Genomic DNA, 16,698 nt, shown 5'->3' with positions numbered 1-16,698 from the left:
CTTGTTCAAATACCAGCGACCATAATGTGCTCTTGGTTGCCCAGTAATAGATGGTAAATGCCATGAAATCATACCAAAATCATGTATGTGAAAGACCACAGAAATACCAAAATATGATTTTCCCAGGGCGGAATACTAAAAATAAACCATGGCAATACCAAGTTTTGGTATTCAAGCAATGTTCAAAATCCAGAAGACCTCAACTTGGTATTGAAATGGTATTATTTTGAGGTATTATTTTACCCTTGGAATAACATTTTGTATTATTGTTCCACACATACAAGATTTTGTATGATTTCATGGTATTTTACCATCTATTACTGGGCAACCAAGGGCACATTTTGGTCGCTGTTATTTGCCCAAGTAATACCAAAATTTGGTATTCCCGTGTTATTTACCCCTGCTCGGGTTATACCTTAGTCGATTTGGCTCAAAATTTGCACAGTTACTTATTTTTACCTAAAGAATCGAATCGGGAGGTATCTTATAAGATTTTCCCAATTATTCAGTTTTCCTTGTCACCCTTTTGGTAGTTTTGTGCATTGTGCCGAAGCTTAGTTGATTTTTTGCCGGAGTTCCGAGTTATAATTACAAATGTTTACGGTAGTCGACCATGTACCGGTATTTTAAATTTCTTTCGTATGCAGAGTGACAACAATCTTCAGAGTTTTCCGGTTTGCGGCTTGCGGTCCGGTGCGTCAAGATAGCTCGACAACGACGAAAAAAAAAACTTGAAAATAATGAAATTATCATATAAAATTTAAACCAACGAAACAACCAGTTTCCTCTCAATACGGAAATCTACAAGCAATTCAGACATTGCTCCTAACTCTCTCAAAAAAAAAAAAAACAAAATAAATAAAAATAAAAATAAAATAAAATAAAGGTTGCATGACCCAAAGGAGAAGTGGCTGCCCATTTTATTGAAACATTTTGGTGCATTTCTGTTGGGCCTCCCTTCTGGGGGAAAGGGCCGGGTTGAGTCGGAAAAAGGTCCCGAACAAAAAAGAAAGCTGCAATGCATCAGCTCAGTTTGAGGAGAACAAAAAATAGGGATATGAAATTGAAGCAGAGGCCATTTTATTGGATGCAATTTGAGAATTTTCCGGCTGAAGAAGTTGGGAGAAAATCGTTTAATTAAGGTTTTATTTCAACAGGGTATTAGTTTGAGGCTTCCACATAACGATGGGGTGCTTGAATACATTATTTCTAAACGAGATTCATTTTTTTTTTTTCAAAATGCTCTTTTTTATTTTTCCAGCAATCCACTCGTGGCAAATCTTTTTGGCCGTTTGCTGTCTGCCCAGTCTGCTCAGTGGAGCCTGCTGCATGTTCTTTCCGGAGAGTCCCAAGTTCCTGATGGCCAAGGGTCGCAACGACCAGGCCATGGCCGTCTTCCGGACGCTGTATGCACTCAACACAGGGCGCTCCCGTGGGGATTATCCGGTAAGGTGGATTCGTTTTTTTTTTTTTTTCGTTCAATATTTGTATTGACCCCGATGTACTGGCCATCAACAGATCAAAGAGCTAGTGGACGAAACCGCGATCAGTAGTGATGAAACTATTCAAAAGGATCGAAAGGAGGTGCCCCAAAAAGCACCAACAATTTCCGGATTGCGCAGCTTCCAGGAACAGATGAAGTCCATGTTTGGCAAAACTCATTTGAAGAATTCTTTGATGGCGTACAGCATTCAGTTTGGAATTTTGTTTGGGTAAGCATCTGGTAGTCGTTTTTCAGTGAAGGTCGCATGATTTTTTTACAGTGAAGAAACGAAAAATCGTAGAGGCAGACATTGTTTGTAATTTTGCTTAAGGGGTTACATACATGTTAATCGGCAAAAATGTCATAGGTCGGTGTGAGCACACAATTTAACATTTTTTCAAAATCTGTTTTCAGGGCATTAAAATATACATTTTCATCTACTAACAAAAAAAAATTTAAGACATTTGGTTGTATCATTGCTGAGATATAGCTATTTGAAGTTAGCAGTTTCAGAAAACGGGTGCCACGATATCTCAACATTGCTTCGACCAAATCGGCTCAAAATTTTGGTGAAGACTCGTTAAACCGGTCCCGTGTGCATGATGAAGGCCGATTTTCAAAAAGCTTATTTAAAAAAAAAGATAAAAATAGTTTTCTGTTTTTCATATAAAAAATTGTCAGTTTTTGATTTTTGTATTTTTTGAAAATTCAAAATTTTAAAATCGAGCTTCGTCATGCACACGGGATATGTCTTGGGAGTCTTCACCCAAAATTTCAGCCAAGTCCATCCCATCTCGAGATATCGTGGCACCCGTAAATCAACTTGGAGTTCAAAAAAACGATCAGAAAGTTAGACAGTTGAGCAATTCTCTACGAAATCGGTCTTTTTTCTTCAATTTTAATTTTGGTATTTTTTAATCCGACTGAAACTTTTTTGATGCCTTCGGTATTCCCAAAGAAGCCATTTTGCATCATTAGTTTGTCCATATAATTTTCCATACAAATTTCGAAGATGTCCATACAAAAATGATGTATGAAAATTCAAAAATCTGTACCTTTTGAAGGATTTTTTTGATCGATTTGGTGTCTTCGGCAAAGTTGTAGGTATGGATATGGACTACACTGGAAAAAAATAATACACGGTAAAAAAAATTTGGTGATTTTTTATTTAACTTTTTATCACTAAAATTTGTTTTACAAAAAAACACTATTTTTATTTTTTTTATTTTTTGATATATTTTAGAGGACATAAAATGCCAACTTTTCAGAAATCTCCAGGTTGTGCATAAAATCATTGACCGAGTTATAAATTTTTTTATCAATACTGATTTTTTCAAAAAATCGAAATTTTGGTCGTAAAAATTTTTCAACTTCATTTTTCGATGTAAAATCAAATTTGCAATCTAAAAGTACATTAGTGAAATTTTGATAAAGTGCACCGTTTTCAAGTTATAGCCATATTTAAAATGACTTTTTGAACATAGTCGCAGTTTTTATTTTTTAAATTAGTGCACATGTTTGCCCAGTTTTGAAAAAAAATATTTTTGAAAAGCTGAGAAAATTCTCTATATTTTGCTTCTTGGGACTTTGTTGATACGACCTTTAGTTGCTGAGATATTGCAATGCATAGGTTTAAAAACAGGAAAATTGAAAAGACTTAGAAAACATCAATTTTCCTGTTTTTAAACCTTTGCATGGCAATTTCTCAGCAACTAAGGGTCGTATCAACAAAGTCCGAAGAAGCAAAATATAGAGAATTTTCTCAGCTTTTCAAAAATATTTTTTTCATCACTGGGTTAACATGTGCACTAGTTTTATGTAAAATTAGACGCCCGATTTGATGGCGTAATCAGAATTCCGAAAAAACGTATTTTTCATCGAAAAAAACACTAAAAAAGTTTTAAAAATTCTCCCATTTTCCGTTACTCGACTGTAAAAAATTTTGGAACATGTCATTTTATGGGAAATTTAATGTACTTTTCGAATCTACATTGTCCCAGAAGGGTAATTTTTCAAGAAAAATTTTTCATTTTAAAATTTCGTGTTTTTTAACTTGCAGGGTTATTTTTAGAGTGTAACAATGTTCTGCAAAGTTGTAGAGCAGAATTACAAAAATTTTGATATATAGACATAAGGTTTTTATAAACATCACAAGTTATCGCGATTTTACGAAAAAAGTTTTGAAAAAGTTACTTTTTGCGTTTCTCTTTGTTTCGTCGTCCGTGTCTGTCGCGGGTGACCATGAACGGCCATGATCGATGACGACCAACTTTTTTAAAACTTTTTTTCGTAAAATCGTGATAACTCGTGATGTTTATAAGTAAACCCCTTATGTATATATATCAAAATTTTTGTAATTGTCTGCTCTACAACTTTGTAGAACATTGTTACACTCTAAAAAATAACCCTGCAAAGTTAGAAAAAACACGAAATTTTAAAATGAAAAATTTTGTTCTAAATGAAAAAATGACCCTTCTGGGACAATGTAGATTCGAAAAGTACATTAAATTTCCCATAAAATGACATGTTCAAAAATTTTTACAGTCGAGTAACGGAAAATGGGAGAATTTTTAAAACTTTTTTAGTGTTTTTTTCGATGAAAAATACGTTTTTTCGGAATTCTGATTACGCCATCAAATCGGGCGTCTAATTTTACATAAAAGTCCCTTTGACACCAAATTTCTATCTCATCACCGTTTCAGGCTGCAAATTATTGAAAAACACCTCTTTTTTCGCATGTGCAAAAATGGAAGGGGTCGTACCGCCCCTCCGTCACGAGATATCAAAAAACGGACCTCGGATTCGTGATCAGGGACAAAAGTTACCCCTTAGGACAAAGTTTCACGCAAATCGAAGAGGGGTCGGGGCAACTGCTGTGTGAGTTGGCGGAGAATTACCCTGATACATTTGACGTTTTAGAATTTGCGATTGAAAATAATTTCCAGAGTGTTTTTTTAAAGGTCCTATAAGCATATGAAACACAATAGCTTATAGAACCTTTTCAAAAAATCTCTAGATGTGTACAGTAGTCTAACCAAACCTATCGATTAAATATATTTTAACAGCTGTGTAAAATCTAATTGATGATGATTATGATGAAGCTCAGTCTTACAGGTCATGGAAACTGCTTGTACTCCATAGCCAATTCATCAAACCACAACTTAAATCAACAGCTGCCATGGCATCCTTTGATTCCTTTACAATACTCTAAACAGCTCTACATTCAATTAAGAGTTCATTTGCTAGCACACGTGAGCCGGTGTCCGTTCCAAACCGTACATGAATGCAACCCAGCCTATTTGTACCTTGATGCTCTGCTGCCGATAGTCCTGGATTAAATGCGACCAACTTGCTCTTCTCTTCCCTTCTCCCACTCCCTCCGTCAGCTTAAACACCTTCCGGTTGTGGGTTCCCCAGCTGTTCACCATCATCCAGGAGTACGAACTGGATCCGAAGACCTTCACCACCGACGGCTCCCTGTGCGACATGCTGGCCTACAAGGTGAACAAGTCGGCCGTCCTGCAGGAGCTGGAGCGCCCGTACGTTGCCGTGGCCCCTTCCAGCCCGCTGGATACGGAGGAACTGGTCTGCCAACCGGTAAGGGACATCGGATGGGTCATGTTGTGCATAAGGTTGGGATGAAAGTAATAAGAAGGGAAACCAAGTTACCTAGGATTCTAGTTAACCATAAGTACTTAATCGTAGAACAAAGCTAGCTTTATTAATACTCTGGAAATATTATATTATATGTTGCCAAAAGGAACCAACCATACTAGTGCTTCTAGTTGGCCTTTGACCACACTACGTTCAGTTCGCATGACCTCATCCCATCTCTCTATTTTAACACACAGACAACACAGGGGGACATCTATCTGAATCCATTAATCATTGGATGCGTCGGAGTTGCAGCCTACCTAGTCACAACGGTCCTGATTAACGCCATTGGCAATCGGAATTTGTTGGGTAAGTGACCACAGGAGTAGTTACCGTAGGACCTCGATGGTTTACATCACCTGGAATAATATAAACCTGACAAACAGGGTGACAAGTAAAGGTTACGCAACCAGTCTTAAAATTTCACTCTAGATGAGCTCTTGACGTTGACAGAGCAGTTTAAATATTGTCCATTTCCCCTCTCTTTCTCTCTTCGTACTCCAAACAATGACCATAATCAACCGCCGGGGCCATCCCAGTGTACGGTCTGTTCACGTCCGGCTGTTGCGGTTTGCTGCTGTACTGGAGCAAGAGTTCGACCGTCGTGCTGGTGCTGTCGGCGACGTACATCACCATCGCAAGCATCTCGTCAACGGGGCTGGTCGGTTCTGTTGTGGCCATGTTTCCCACGTCAATGCGGTATGTTGGCACTCTCGAACACCCACACGATCACACACATTCACAGATAAACAAAATTAATTTTGTATTTCTAGATTAAATTTTCTACATTGAAGACCCATTACACTTATGGTACGTTCGTTTGAGGGCTAGTTCCGCACTGAGTGTCGCACTCAGAGCTGTCAAAGTGATTTTTTAAGAAACTCGCGCTGGTTTCGCACGAGTTTTTGCCACCATCTTGGAACTGAAATTTTAGTGCCACACTCGATTTTTTTTTTCAATTTCATACGAGTTCCACGCACACTAACAAATGACGGCTCTTCCAACGAACGTACCAATAGATTATTTTGAAAATTTACCCTAAATTTCATAAACAAGAGCGACATTGATAAAATAACATGCTTAACAAACGTAAAAACCACTGAAATAGTTTTCAAAAAAAACTCGTTTTTGAACATGTTGTATAAATGAACGACTCATGCTGAAGTAATCCTATGTTTGCAACTTTGCAACAACTTACTTTTCCTGTCCTTCTGGCATGGCCTACTTTTTATCGTCCAAAAAAAGTGCTCATTGTGCAACGCATTTCAGTTGCGAGCGTCGTCAAGCGCAAAAAAAAAACAATGCTGAAAGTTCAACTTTTCAAAACGTTCATCAAGGGCCTTGAAAACTTGTGGCAAGCAAACATTTTTATAATTATAGACTACTGGGTCAAAACAGCGGGTGAGATGTAGGGACGCCAAAATAATTCATGATGAACATTTATACAGGCTTTATTTTATTTTTGCTTTTAGGGGGTTTTTGAAACCGCCTTTAGTCAGGGGAACGTTTTTAAAACCACCCAAAACAAAAACTGAAAATTTTGTTTATTGGACCTTTTAATAAAACTCAAGATTTGAAAAAAAAACTCCTATTTGAATACGATTTAATTGGCAAAAAAAAAATTATTGAAAATACACTCAACCCCCGGTGGTTGATCATTTTTTCGTTTGACACTTTTTTAGTTTGTACGCTGTTGGTTGGTCAAAGTCAAACTAAAAAGCGACGAACTGTCACTTTTTACACGGTGCTTACGCACACTATCAAAACAACCGTTTGGTAGTAAGTGTAAGCTCTGTGTTAAGAGGGTGTCAAACTAAAAAGTGACCCCGTTCGTTTGACAACAGTTGGTGTCAAACCATCGGGGTTTGAGTGGTTCACTATTAAGTCAAATAAGAGCAATAAAAGAAGACCACAAGTGCTTTTTCATTAAATAATGTTATAATTTCTGTGTGTAGATAGGGTAAATCTACCCTTTCTCAACCTATTTCTATTATCGGCCTATCAGCACTTTGATCTTGAATTACAGCTTTTATAATGTGTTTTTGACTGTACCAAATTAATAAATAGCTCAAATAAAAGTGAGCAAGCAACTCTCCATTGTTGATGTATCGGAAAATGTTGTTTTAATAACGGAAAACTGCAAAAGTGATGAGAATTTGTCAAACGGCTTAGACTGATTTAAATTTTTCATTCAGATTTTGTCAACATTGCTTGGAAAAGGGTATTTTAAGAATCGCACTGTGTTATTGTTTGATTCAAAATTAAACTTCAAAAACTTTAATTAACCCACCTGGTTAATTGGTGGTTGGTGCCTTCCTTTCATTTATAGAGTGATTCCAATTCCTCTAAAGTGTCCACATTGTTTATGGATCTCCGCTAACGTGATCGCAGCACCTAAGAGGTCCTAATAAAAATAAGTGATGAGTAAAAAACAGACTACCTACGGACTTTTTGTCAAGACTATACAGACTCCGCCTTTGAGGAAAATGGCATCCCTCTACACGGCTTTTTCGTGGCGATCAGACCCGACCATTTGAGGTTATGTAAATTCAGACCATTTTTTAAACTGCTTGTAATTTTTGATAGATAAGTCAGATCTTGAAAATTCTTAATCCACAAGAAAGGTCATTCCAGAACCTTTCTAAAAATATATAATATGGCAGATTTTCATGCAAAACCACCCTTTTTGCAAATTGTGTAATTTATATGCAGCAGTTTTTTAAGCATGACTGAATAATTTTTGATGAAAAGTTGTGAAGTTACGTGTTTCAAACGAATAGTTTTTGGCAGAAATTTAAAAATCTTGATAGAACGCGGTGCTGATGGTGCTGGAGAAGGGCGGTTGAATCAAGGACATGGCTCGTTCCGGGTCGGTTGGGGAACTGGTATGGAACGCGGTAGCTGTCGAGAATTCCTCAAAGACCAGGATGGTGGGTTCGACCGGGAAGTGCAAAATTATCGGTCCTCGATCACCGGTCCCTGTCAAGGTAAACATCCAACGAACAAAAGGGAATCGGAGCCGAGGGCCATGGATTAGTTTACTGGCACCGATAATGTGGAACGCAGTTGTAGCAAGGAGGTTCAGTTGCCGCAGCGACAGAAGCTTGGAAAAATCCTACAAAAGAAGGACGACGGAGCGGATAACGAGTGGAGCGGTGACAAGCGGAAGCAGCTCAAGCGGGAACCGGCCTTTTTGAGCGGGTACCAGCCCCCGTTTGACGGAGACGATTGAAGATAAGCTGGTTTTGAAGAATTTGTTGACTGGTGAGCTCGTTCTTTTTATAAGACCACAATTCTTTCATTTATTCTGACATACATACACATCATTCAAGACAAAACCGGTAAGGTGTTTACAAGGAGCAGCCATGGCTGACTGGTTACGGTGTTCGCTTTGCGAATGATCCTGGGTTCGATGCCCATCTGCTCCCAACGAGAAAGTTTAAGACTTAGAAATACTTGAAATTCTTTAATATGAACGAAAAAATCAAAGTCGCTCGGGTGGGGTTCGATCCCCCGTCCTTTGTATTGGTAAGCAAAACTGCTAATCACTACGCCATCACGGCTGCTTGGTGAGCTATGACTGGAATAAGGAATACTGTTACTACTAGCTATATACGCGCTGGGCCTTTGTCCACTTGGCAAGGGTTCGGAAGTTCTAAATAACGTTTGAATCCGATTGATGCAAACGTTCTTCAGGGCGGGGCTTGTCGATTCAAGCTGAGGTACCTCGCGCACGGCTAGCCTGCGTAGAAATGGGTCACCGAAGCTCGGCAGAGCTAACACCATCAAAATGCCTATGCGAGTTATTTGCATGTGTAGAATGTAAAACATTCTAAAATACATGGAAACAACTCAATTTGTAAGAAGCGACCGCGTGGTTCCGTTTGATTGGTTGCACACACACACACACATACACACAGCAGTTTTTTAAGCATGACTATTGATGTACTTTACTAAATCGAAAAAAATCAATAGTGACTTATGGGCATTTTGTAACCTTTTCCAAATATCGTGCTTGCCATTTCATTAGGGCACATAACTTTTTTGACCAAGATTGTGTCCCTTTCATACCTTACGTAAACTGTCATTTGAGTGAAAGGAATACACTAATGTTTACAAAAGTTATGTGCCCTTTTGAAATGTTAGGCTTCATATGTGGAATGACTGTACCAAATGTTGTGTTTCCACTGAATAAATTAGATACCGTAAACTGGGGTCAATCGGGACACATGGGGCGAATTGGGACAGCAGTTTTAACCATGTTGGAGCATAATATTTTGATTTTTCTGGTTGTTTGGATAGAGCAGACTCAGACCAACAAAATGTGTAAATCCATTTCCAAATTTAAAAGCTTTAAGTGCTCTAAAAACGGCTGTCCCTATTCAGACTGTAGTCCCGATTCACCCCAGATTACGGTATTAATTGATATTAAAGCATATTCTATCCCAATCTAACGCAGAACGATGGTCGTTTCACTCACGATGATGTTTGGCCGGACGGGATCCATCATCGGCAACGTGCTGTTCCCGCACCTGATGGCGCTGGGATGCTGGCCGCCGTTCCTCATGATCGGAAGCATCCACATAGGTGGGTTTTGTTTGTATGAAGTGCACAATCATGAATAACACTACTCGACAAAACAAAACTTGTGTCAAGGGATTGACGATATCTCATCGGTTCCTCAGAGAAAAGGCATCCCCGAATCCGATGCAATCGACAGAATTTGATTTTATGTCCACGCGGACTGACGAGAAGCTGGTAAATTTTTTAACATAAAAAAATCGAACAATTTAAAAAAAACTTGCGTCTCCTCCCAACTATATGAGCCATCTACAAAAATATGGAGGCGCCTGGTGCATAGCCATTTCCTTTAAGCACAACGGAAACAACCAATACAAATGTATAAAAAGTTGTCAAGTTCGGGGGTCCACAGCTAGCATTTTTGTACGATTATAAAAATAAATATTAAAAGTTTAAAATTAAAATATTTGAAAACCTTTTTTAAATATATTTGTTTACTAAAATTTTATGTTTCTCAAAGGTCTATGGGTACTTCGGGATGTCCATGGTCATCCAAGGACTCCCTGGAGTTAAGATCTACGAGTCTACCGCCGTAACAAGCAAGAGGTCGTCGGATTTTGACCCCGGATCATGTGCGTATAGCACCAGTGGATATGGTAGACTACTATATGAATGTAATGGGATGTACATGGTCATTCAAGGACTCCCTGGAGTTAAGATCTATGAGTCTACCGCCGTAACAAGCAAGAGGTCGTCGGATTTTGACCCCGGATTATGTGCGTATAGCATCAGTGGATATGGTAGACTACTATATGAATGTAATGGGATGTACATGGTCATTCAAGGACTCCCTGGAGTTAAGATCTATGAGTCTACCGCCGTAACAAGCAAGAGGTCGTCGGATTTGGATATGGTAGACTACTATATGAATGTAATGGGATGTACATGGTCATCCAAGGACTCCCTGGAGTTAAGATCTATGAGTCTACCGCCGTAACAAGCAAGAGGTCGTCGGATTTGGATATGGTAGACTACTATATGAATGTAATGGGATGTACATGGTCATCCAAGGACTCCCTGGATTTAAGATCTATGAGTCTACCGCCGTAACAAGCAAGAGGTCGTCGGATTTTGACCCCGGATTATGTGCGTATAGCATCAGTGGATATGGTAGACTACTATATGAATGTAATGGGATGTACATGGTCATCCAAGGACTCCCTGGAGTTAAGATCTATGAGTCTACCGCCGTAACAAGCAAGAGGTCGTCGGATTTGGATATGGTAGACTACTATATGAATGTAATGGGATGTACATGGTCATCCAAGGACTCCCTGGAGTTAAGATCTATGAGTCTACCGCCGTAACAAGCAAGAGGTCGTCGGATTTTGACCCCGAATCATGTGCGTATAGCATCAGTGGATATGGTAGACTACTATATGAATGTAATGGGATGTACATGGTCATCCAAGGACTCCCTGGAGTTAAGATCTACGAGTCTACCGCCGTAACAAGCAAGAGGTCGTCGGATTTTGACCCCGGATTATGTGCGTATAGCATCAGTGGATATGGTAGACTACTATATGAATGTAATGGGATGTACATGGTCATCCAAGGACTCCCTGGAGTTAAGATCTACAATCGATGTAAAGTTATCGAAATATTTAAGTTTGAACGATGAACAAAAGTCCTTGCTTACCACTTTAGCTAAACGGCGACCTTTTTTTTGTTACGGCGGTAGACTCGTAGATCTTAACTCCAGGGAGCCCAACACATTTATATAGTAGTCTACCATATCCACTGATGCTATACGCACATGATCCGGGGTCAAAAGCCGATGACCTCTTGTTTGTTACGGCGGTAGACTCGTAGATCTTAACTCCAGGGAGTCCTTGAATGACCATGTACATCCCATTACATTCATATAGTAGTCTACCATATCCACTGGTGCTATACGCACATGATCCGGGGTCAAAATCCGACGACCTCTTGCTTGTTACGGCGGTAGACTCGTAGATCTTAACTCCAGGGAGTCCTTGGATGTCCATGGACATCCCGAAGTACCCATAGACCTTTGAGAAACATAAAATTTTAGTAAACAAATATATTTAAAAAAAAGGTTTTTCAAATATTTTAATTTTAAACTTTTAATATTTATTTTTATAATCGTACAAAAATGCTAGCTGTGGACCCCTGAACTTGACAACTTTTTTATACATTTGTATTGGTTGTTTCGTTGTGCTTAAAGGAAATGGCTACGCACCAGGCGCCTCCATATTTTTGTAGATGGCTCATATAGTTGGGAGGAGACGCAAGTTTTTTAATTGTTCGATTTTTTTATGTTAAAAATTTACCAGCTTCTCGTCAGTCCGCGTGGACATAAAATCAAATTCTGACGATTGCATCGGATTCGGGGATGCCTTTTCTCTGAGGAACCGATGAGATATCGTCAATCCCTTGACACAAGTTTTGTTTTGTCGAGTAGTGTAATGATCTGAAATTAATTTCAATTGAATACCAGTGTATTCAACTCTATGTTGGCATGTCTTCCAGGCTGGATCTACAATAATAATATTTTTCAATTTCAACATTTTTTTTTCTTTCAGTGGTAGCACTTATATCAACAACTCTGCCACGGACAGTGAAAAAGCCTCTGCAGTAGTTTTTACTTAATTTTTATGACTGAGTGAGTTTCTATTTAAAATTTCTAATAAAATTCTAAATATTCATTACTAAACAACTACTGTATTTATCTAGTTGAATCAGTGTAGGTACGTCTTACAGCTGTAGTCTGAAATACGTAATACAATCTAATCCAACCCAGCTGCTGCTTCCCTATCATTAAAGAGCATAACAGCTCCTGTTTCGTCTTCAATTTAGATCTTCTTCCCACATCCAATTTTGGAGGCCCTTCCGGGTGAGCAAGTGAAAAGTATCAAGGCGATGAACGCTGACATGTTTGTATCACATTTCCAGGGAGGGGAATCTCGAAGCCTGTTCGAACCTGGCTATTTACTGGGTACATTTCATAGGGAGTGCCGAAATTAAGACACACGGGACGGCCATTCAGTTCTGAGTGAACTTGAAACAAAATGAGCATGAAATATGCTAATTAACAGGCTACCTTTGCACGTGGGGTGCCCTGCCTTTACGGGTTTTCAAGTCCGCTCGCAGAAGGATATTTGCAAAATAAGGGACCAGCACCGTTCGGTTCCTGTGTGCGCCTCACTGGAGAGGTTATTAAGCTTAATTGAGTTCTTACAAAGGAACGAACGGTTGCGAAACACTTGGCTCTCGAAAGGAGACATCTTGGTATACTGCTACTGGACTTGATGGATGCAATGTTTCGAGCTTGTTTAGAACTATAATGCTTAGAAATTTTATTGATAGTACAAGAATTAAATCTGAGTAGTAATTAATTTTATGATGCTACTTTAATTCTCTTACTTTTAAATACTTTGTTTTATTTCACAGACCAGTTCATCACTGTTAACGTTTGAAAAAAATCGTGTTTGCTATATATATAGCGGAATTAAAAGGAACAACTCGTCTCTTTATATTCACAGTAATGCATTCTGCTAAAACACTCAACCAAACCACAATTATCAAGAATAATTTGTATGACATTTATTTTTATGTTTTCAATCAAATAAATCTTATCACAAATATTCAATTTTAGGAATCACAGACCAGGAAAAGTCGTAAATCTTTAAGATAAAGGACTGATCTTATTGAAGATTGATATTTTAAAGTTTCTTTGAACGGTGCAAAACTGTAAAAATGTATCAAGCAAATTAGAAATTAAGTATAGCATGCTGTGCCAGATTTCAGGCAATTGGATACACTTAATGCCACCAATCCCTATGTAATTCGGTCTTGTTTATTTAAACCAAATTAAGCTTTCTGCATCATTTGAGACCGTGTTTAATCCACGTGGAAAATTTTGGTTGGTTGAATATTACCTCTTTTTTGAGTAATTATACCTAAAAACTGTATAAAAAGGTGAATTTGATGAAAATTGACGAGTTCCGGATGTAATATTGCACATTTTTTAAACACAAAATCTGCCATATTAATTTCTGTGGTTTACCTGTTGGAAGCGGAAGATCATGGGTTCGATTCCCATCTGCTCCAACCTTCCATCGGATGGGGAAGTAAAACGTCGGTCCCGGCTTTGGTTGCCATTCCAAGTGTGGGAGTCGTCTCCCTGCTTAAAGACAAACAACACACCAAACCAAGCCTGCTCTGGTGGAATCGCTGTCGGCGGTTGGACTCGCAATCCAAAAGTCGTCTGTTCGAACCCTGGAGTGGAAGGTTCCTTGGAATAGAAAGTGGTTTGGGTGCTCTCGCTAAACCTTGTAATAGAGACCACAAAAGACCTGGGAGTCGTTAAAGTGGATGATTTGTTTTATGAGTTTTAGATTAACCTGAGGTGAAATATTGGAAACATTGCCAAAAAAAACTTTGAACTCCAGTTAAGCTTCGTGGCACCAAAATCACTGTGCAATGCCGACAAACATTTATGCACCATTATTAGCTCGCATTCTGGTGCTAAAATTGCTCTGAGCAGCAGCACCATAATATTCAGTTAAACTTCAGCTGGGAAGTTTTCCCAGCACGAACCTTGTTATTTTAACCGCTGGATAGAGCAAGAATCAGTGTATCAGCAGTTTAGTTTTACGAGTTTGAAATACGAGCCTGTTGATGTTGGCAAGCACAAACTTTGGTGGGGATCGTAGAGGTAATGACAGACAATTTTGGGTCATATTATTGCTATTGCTTTACCTTAAGCAAGCTGAGACTGAAGATCCAAAACATTCTTTAGTCCATCGCAATTTCACATTTTTATTAAATCAAAATCCAAACTGAGGGTTGATTAGTTCTAAAAAGGCAGTTTTATTTGGATTTCTTTCATGAGAAAATCGTATACAAACTTGATTTTCAGTTTTGTTCAGCAAACTTTTATTCCAAAATATCTCTCTCTTTTTTATTTGGAAGAATTGGCATGATGTGTTGATTCCACTTGTTTTTCACATTTTTTTTATCATTTTCCACAAAATAACTCTATTTTTCACTACAACTACGTCTACGTTAAAATATTTTTCCGTTTTTTTCAGTTGCTGCACGCGCTCATAGAATTCTGACACATAATAACGTTGCTGTCGTCTACTATCACCTTAGCACGGTGCTCAAAATACCGTTATTATGAAAAAAAATATGCACTCCGAGATTTTGGGGTCTATCGATTCCTTACACCATAGCGCACCTCTGTGCAAAAAATAAAAACATTCGCTTCATATGACTGTCAAGTATCTCTGGGCCAAGTTTCAGAAGGTTTGCTGATGTAGTTCTCGAGATACAGCCATTTTAAAATGTTATTTCCGATTTTTTCAAAGAAAATCCATGAGGTCAATTTAATTTCAGCATTTTAAAGAATATGCATTTCGAGATAATGATGTTTTTTGACTTAAATTTTAAAATGTTAAATAACATTTTAAAATGGCTGTATCTAGAGAACTACATCAGCAAACCTTCTGAAACTTGGCCCAGAGTTACTTGACAGTCATATGAAGCAAAAAAACTAACTTAATCCACCTATGTGGTTGATGCCTTCCTCACTTTTTACCAACAATGGGTAATATGAGTGGTTTGGACACATATTTCAGCTATTTTTTTTAGGTCCAGAAAAATAAGTACACAGATATAACTTAAGTTGTCATAACTTGAGACAGGGTTGCCAGATTTTCAATTATGTGGACTCGTTGGAAAGGTCTCTTGATTATCTAACCAACGATGGGTCGGATGATGGTTCCGGACATCGTTTACATGCATATAATTGAGATCCGGATATATGTGAAAACACATTTTTATACATAACTTTTGAACTACTTATCGAAACTTCAAACAATTCAATAGCGATGTATGGGACCCTAAACCAAGTCGAATGCAACTGGTTCGATCAAAATCGGTTCAGCCAGTGCTGAGAAAACTTGGGAAGATTTTTGAACACATACATACATACACACACACACACACACATACACACACACACACACAGACATTTGTTCAGTTTTCGATTCTGAGTCGATATGTATATATGAAGGTGGGTCTTCGAGCTTTTAATAAAAAGTTCATTTCTAGAGCAGGATTATAGCCTTACCTCAGTGAGGAAGGCAACATCATTATCTCGAAATGCATATTCTTTAAAATGCTGAAATTAAATTGATTTCATGGATTTTCTTTGAAAAAATCGGAAATAACATTTTAAAATGGCTGTATCTCGAGAACTACATCAGCAAACCTTCTGAAACTTGGCCCAGAGATACTTGACAGTCATATGAAGCAAAAAACATCATTATCTCGAAATGCATATTCGTTAAAATGCTGAAATTGTATTGATTTTATGGATTTTCTTTGAAAAAATCGGAAATAACATTTTAAAATGGCTGTATCTTGAGAACTACATCAGCAAACCTTCTGAAACTTGGCCCAGAGATACTTGACAGTCATATGAAGCAAAAAACACCTTTTTCTCGAAATGCATATTCTTTAAAGTGCTGAAATTGTATTGATTGTTTTGGTTTTCTTATTAAAATCGAATGTAACATCTTAAAAGGGCTGTATCTCGAAAACTACATCAGCGAATGTTTTTATTTTTTGCACAGAGATGCGCTATGGTGTAAGGAATCGATAGACCCCAAAATCTCGGAGTGCATATTTTTTTATAATAACGGTATTTTGAGCACCGTGCTTAGCGTAACATATAAAAAACTCTTGTGTTTTAATCGCCTGTTGCAAACATGCTATAAATATTTCACAATATTCAACACAGTCACCAGAAACCCCATGCTTCCGTGGGGTCGATTTATATGTATATGCACACTTTGTTTGAACATGCAATCAGGAGTTTTTGCCGGTTCGGCTTGATTCAAAATAAAATAAAAATACATTGCGCCTTTATTCGTTATTTTTAACGGCAGTCAAACTTAATCCATGTTTGTGTTTGGCTTGCTCGTTTTCCATTGACGATTTTGTTCAAT

General features: G+C 38.1%; 1 protein-coding gene across 1 annotated transcript in view; it reads left to right on the top strand.

The window, feature by feature from the left end:
- The window catches only part of LOC6047623 (synaptic vesicle glycoprotein 2B), a 34,245-nt gene extending 21,857 nt beyond the window's left edge, over positions 1 to 12,388 (top strand). Inside the window, exons 5-11 of the mRNA XM_001864623.2 lie at positions 1,262 to 1,446; positions 1,519 to 1,712; positions 4,870 to 5,080; positions 5,335 to 5,446; positions 5,677 to 5,836; positions 9,597 to 9,724; positions 12,265 to 12,388. Coding sequence (XP_001864658.2) covers positions 1,262 to 1,446; positions 1,519 to 1,712; positions 4,870 to 5,080; positions 5,335 to 5,446; positions 5,677 to 5,836; positions 9,597 to 9,724; positions 12,265 to 12,320 — 1,046 coding nt within the window. The 3' untranslated portion in view covers positions 12,321 to 12,388. The remainder of the gene's footprint in view (positions 1 to 1,261; positions 1,447 to 1,518; positions 1,713 to 4,869; positions 5,081 to 5,334; positions 5,447 to 5,676; positions 5,837 to 9,596; positions 9,725 to 12,264) is intronic.
- The last annotated feature ends 4,310 nt before the right edge of the window (positions 12,389 to 16,698 follow it).

The sequence above is a fragment of the Culex quinquefasciatus genome, chromosome 1 (genome assembly GCF_015732765.1).
Source record: "Culex quinquefasciatus strain JHB chromosome 1, VPISU_Cqui_1.0_pri_paternal, whole genome shotgun sequence".
Lineage (NCBI taxonomy): Eukaryota > Metazoa > Arthropoda > Insecta > Diptera > Culicidae > Culex > Culex quinquefasciatus.
The sequence above is the reverse complement of the archived record's forward strand: the minus strand, read 5'-3'. Positions and strand labels throughout refer to the sequence as shown.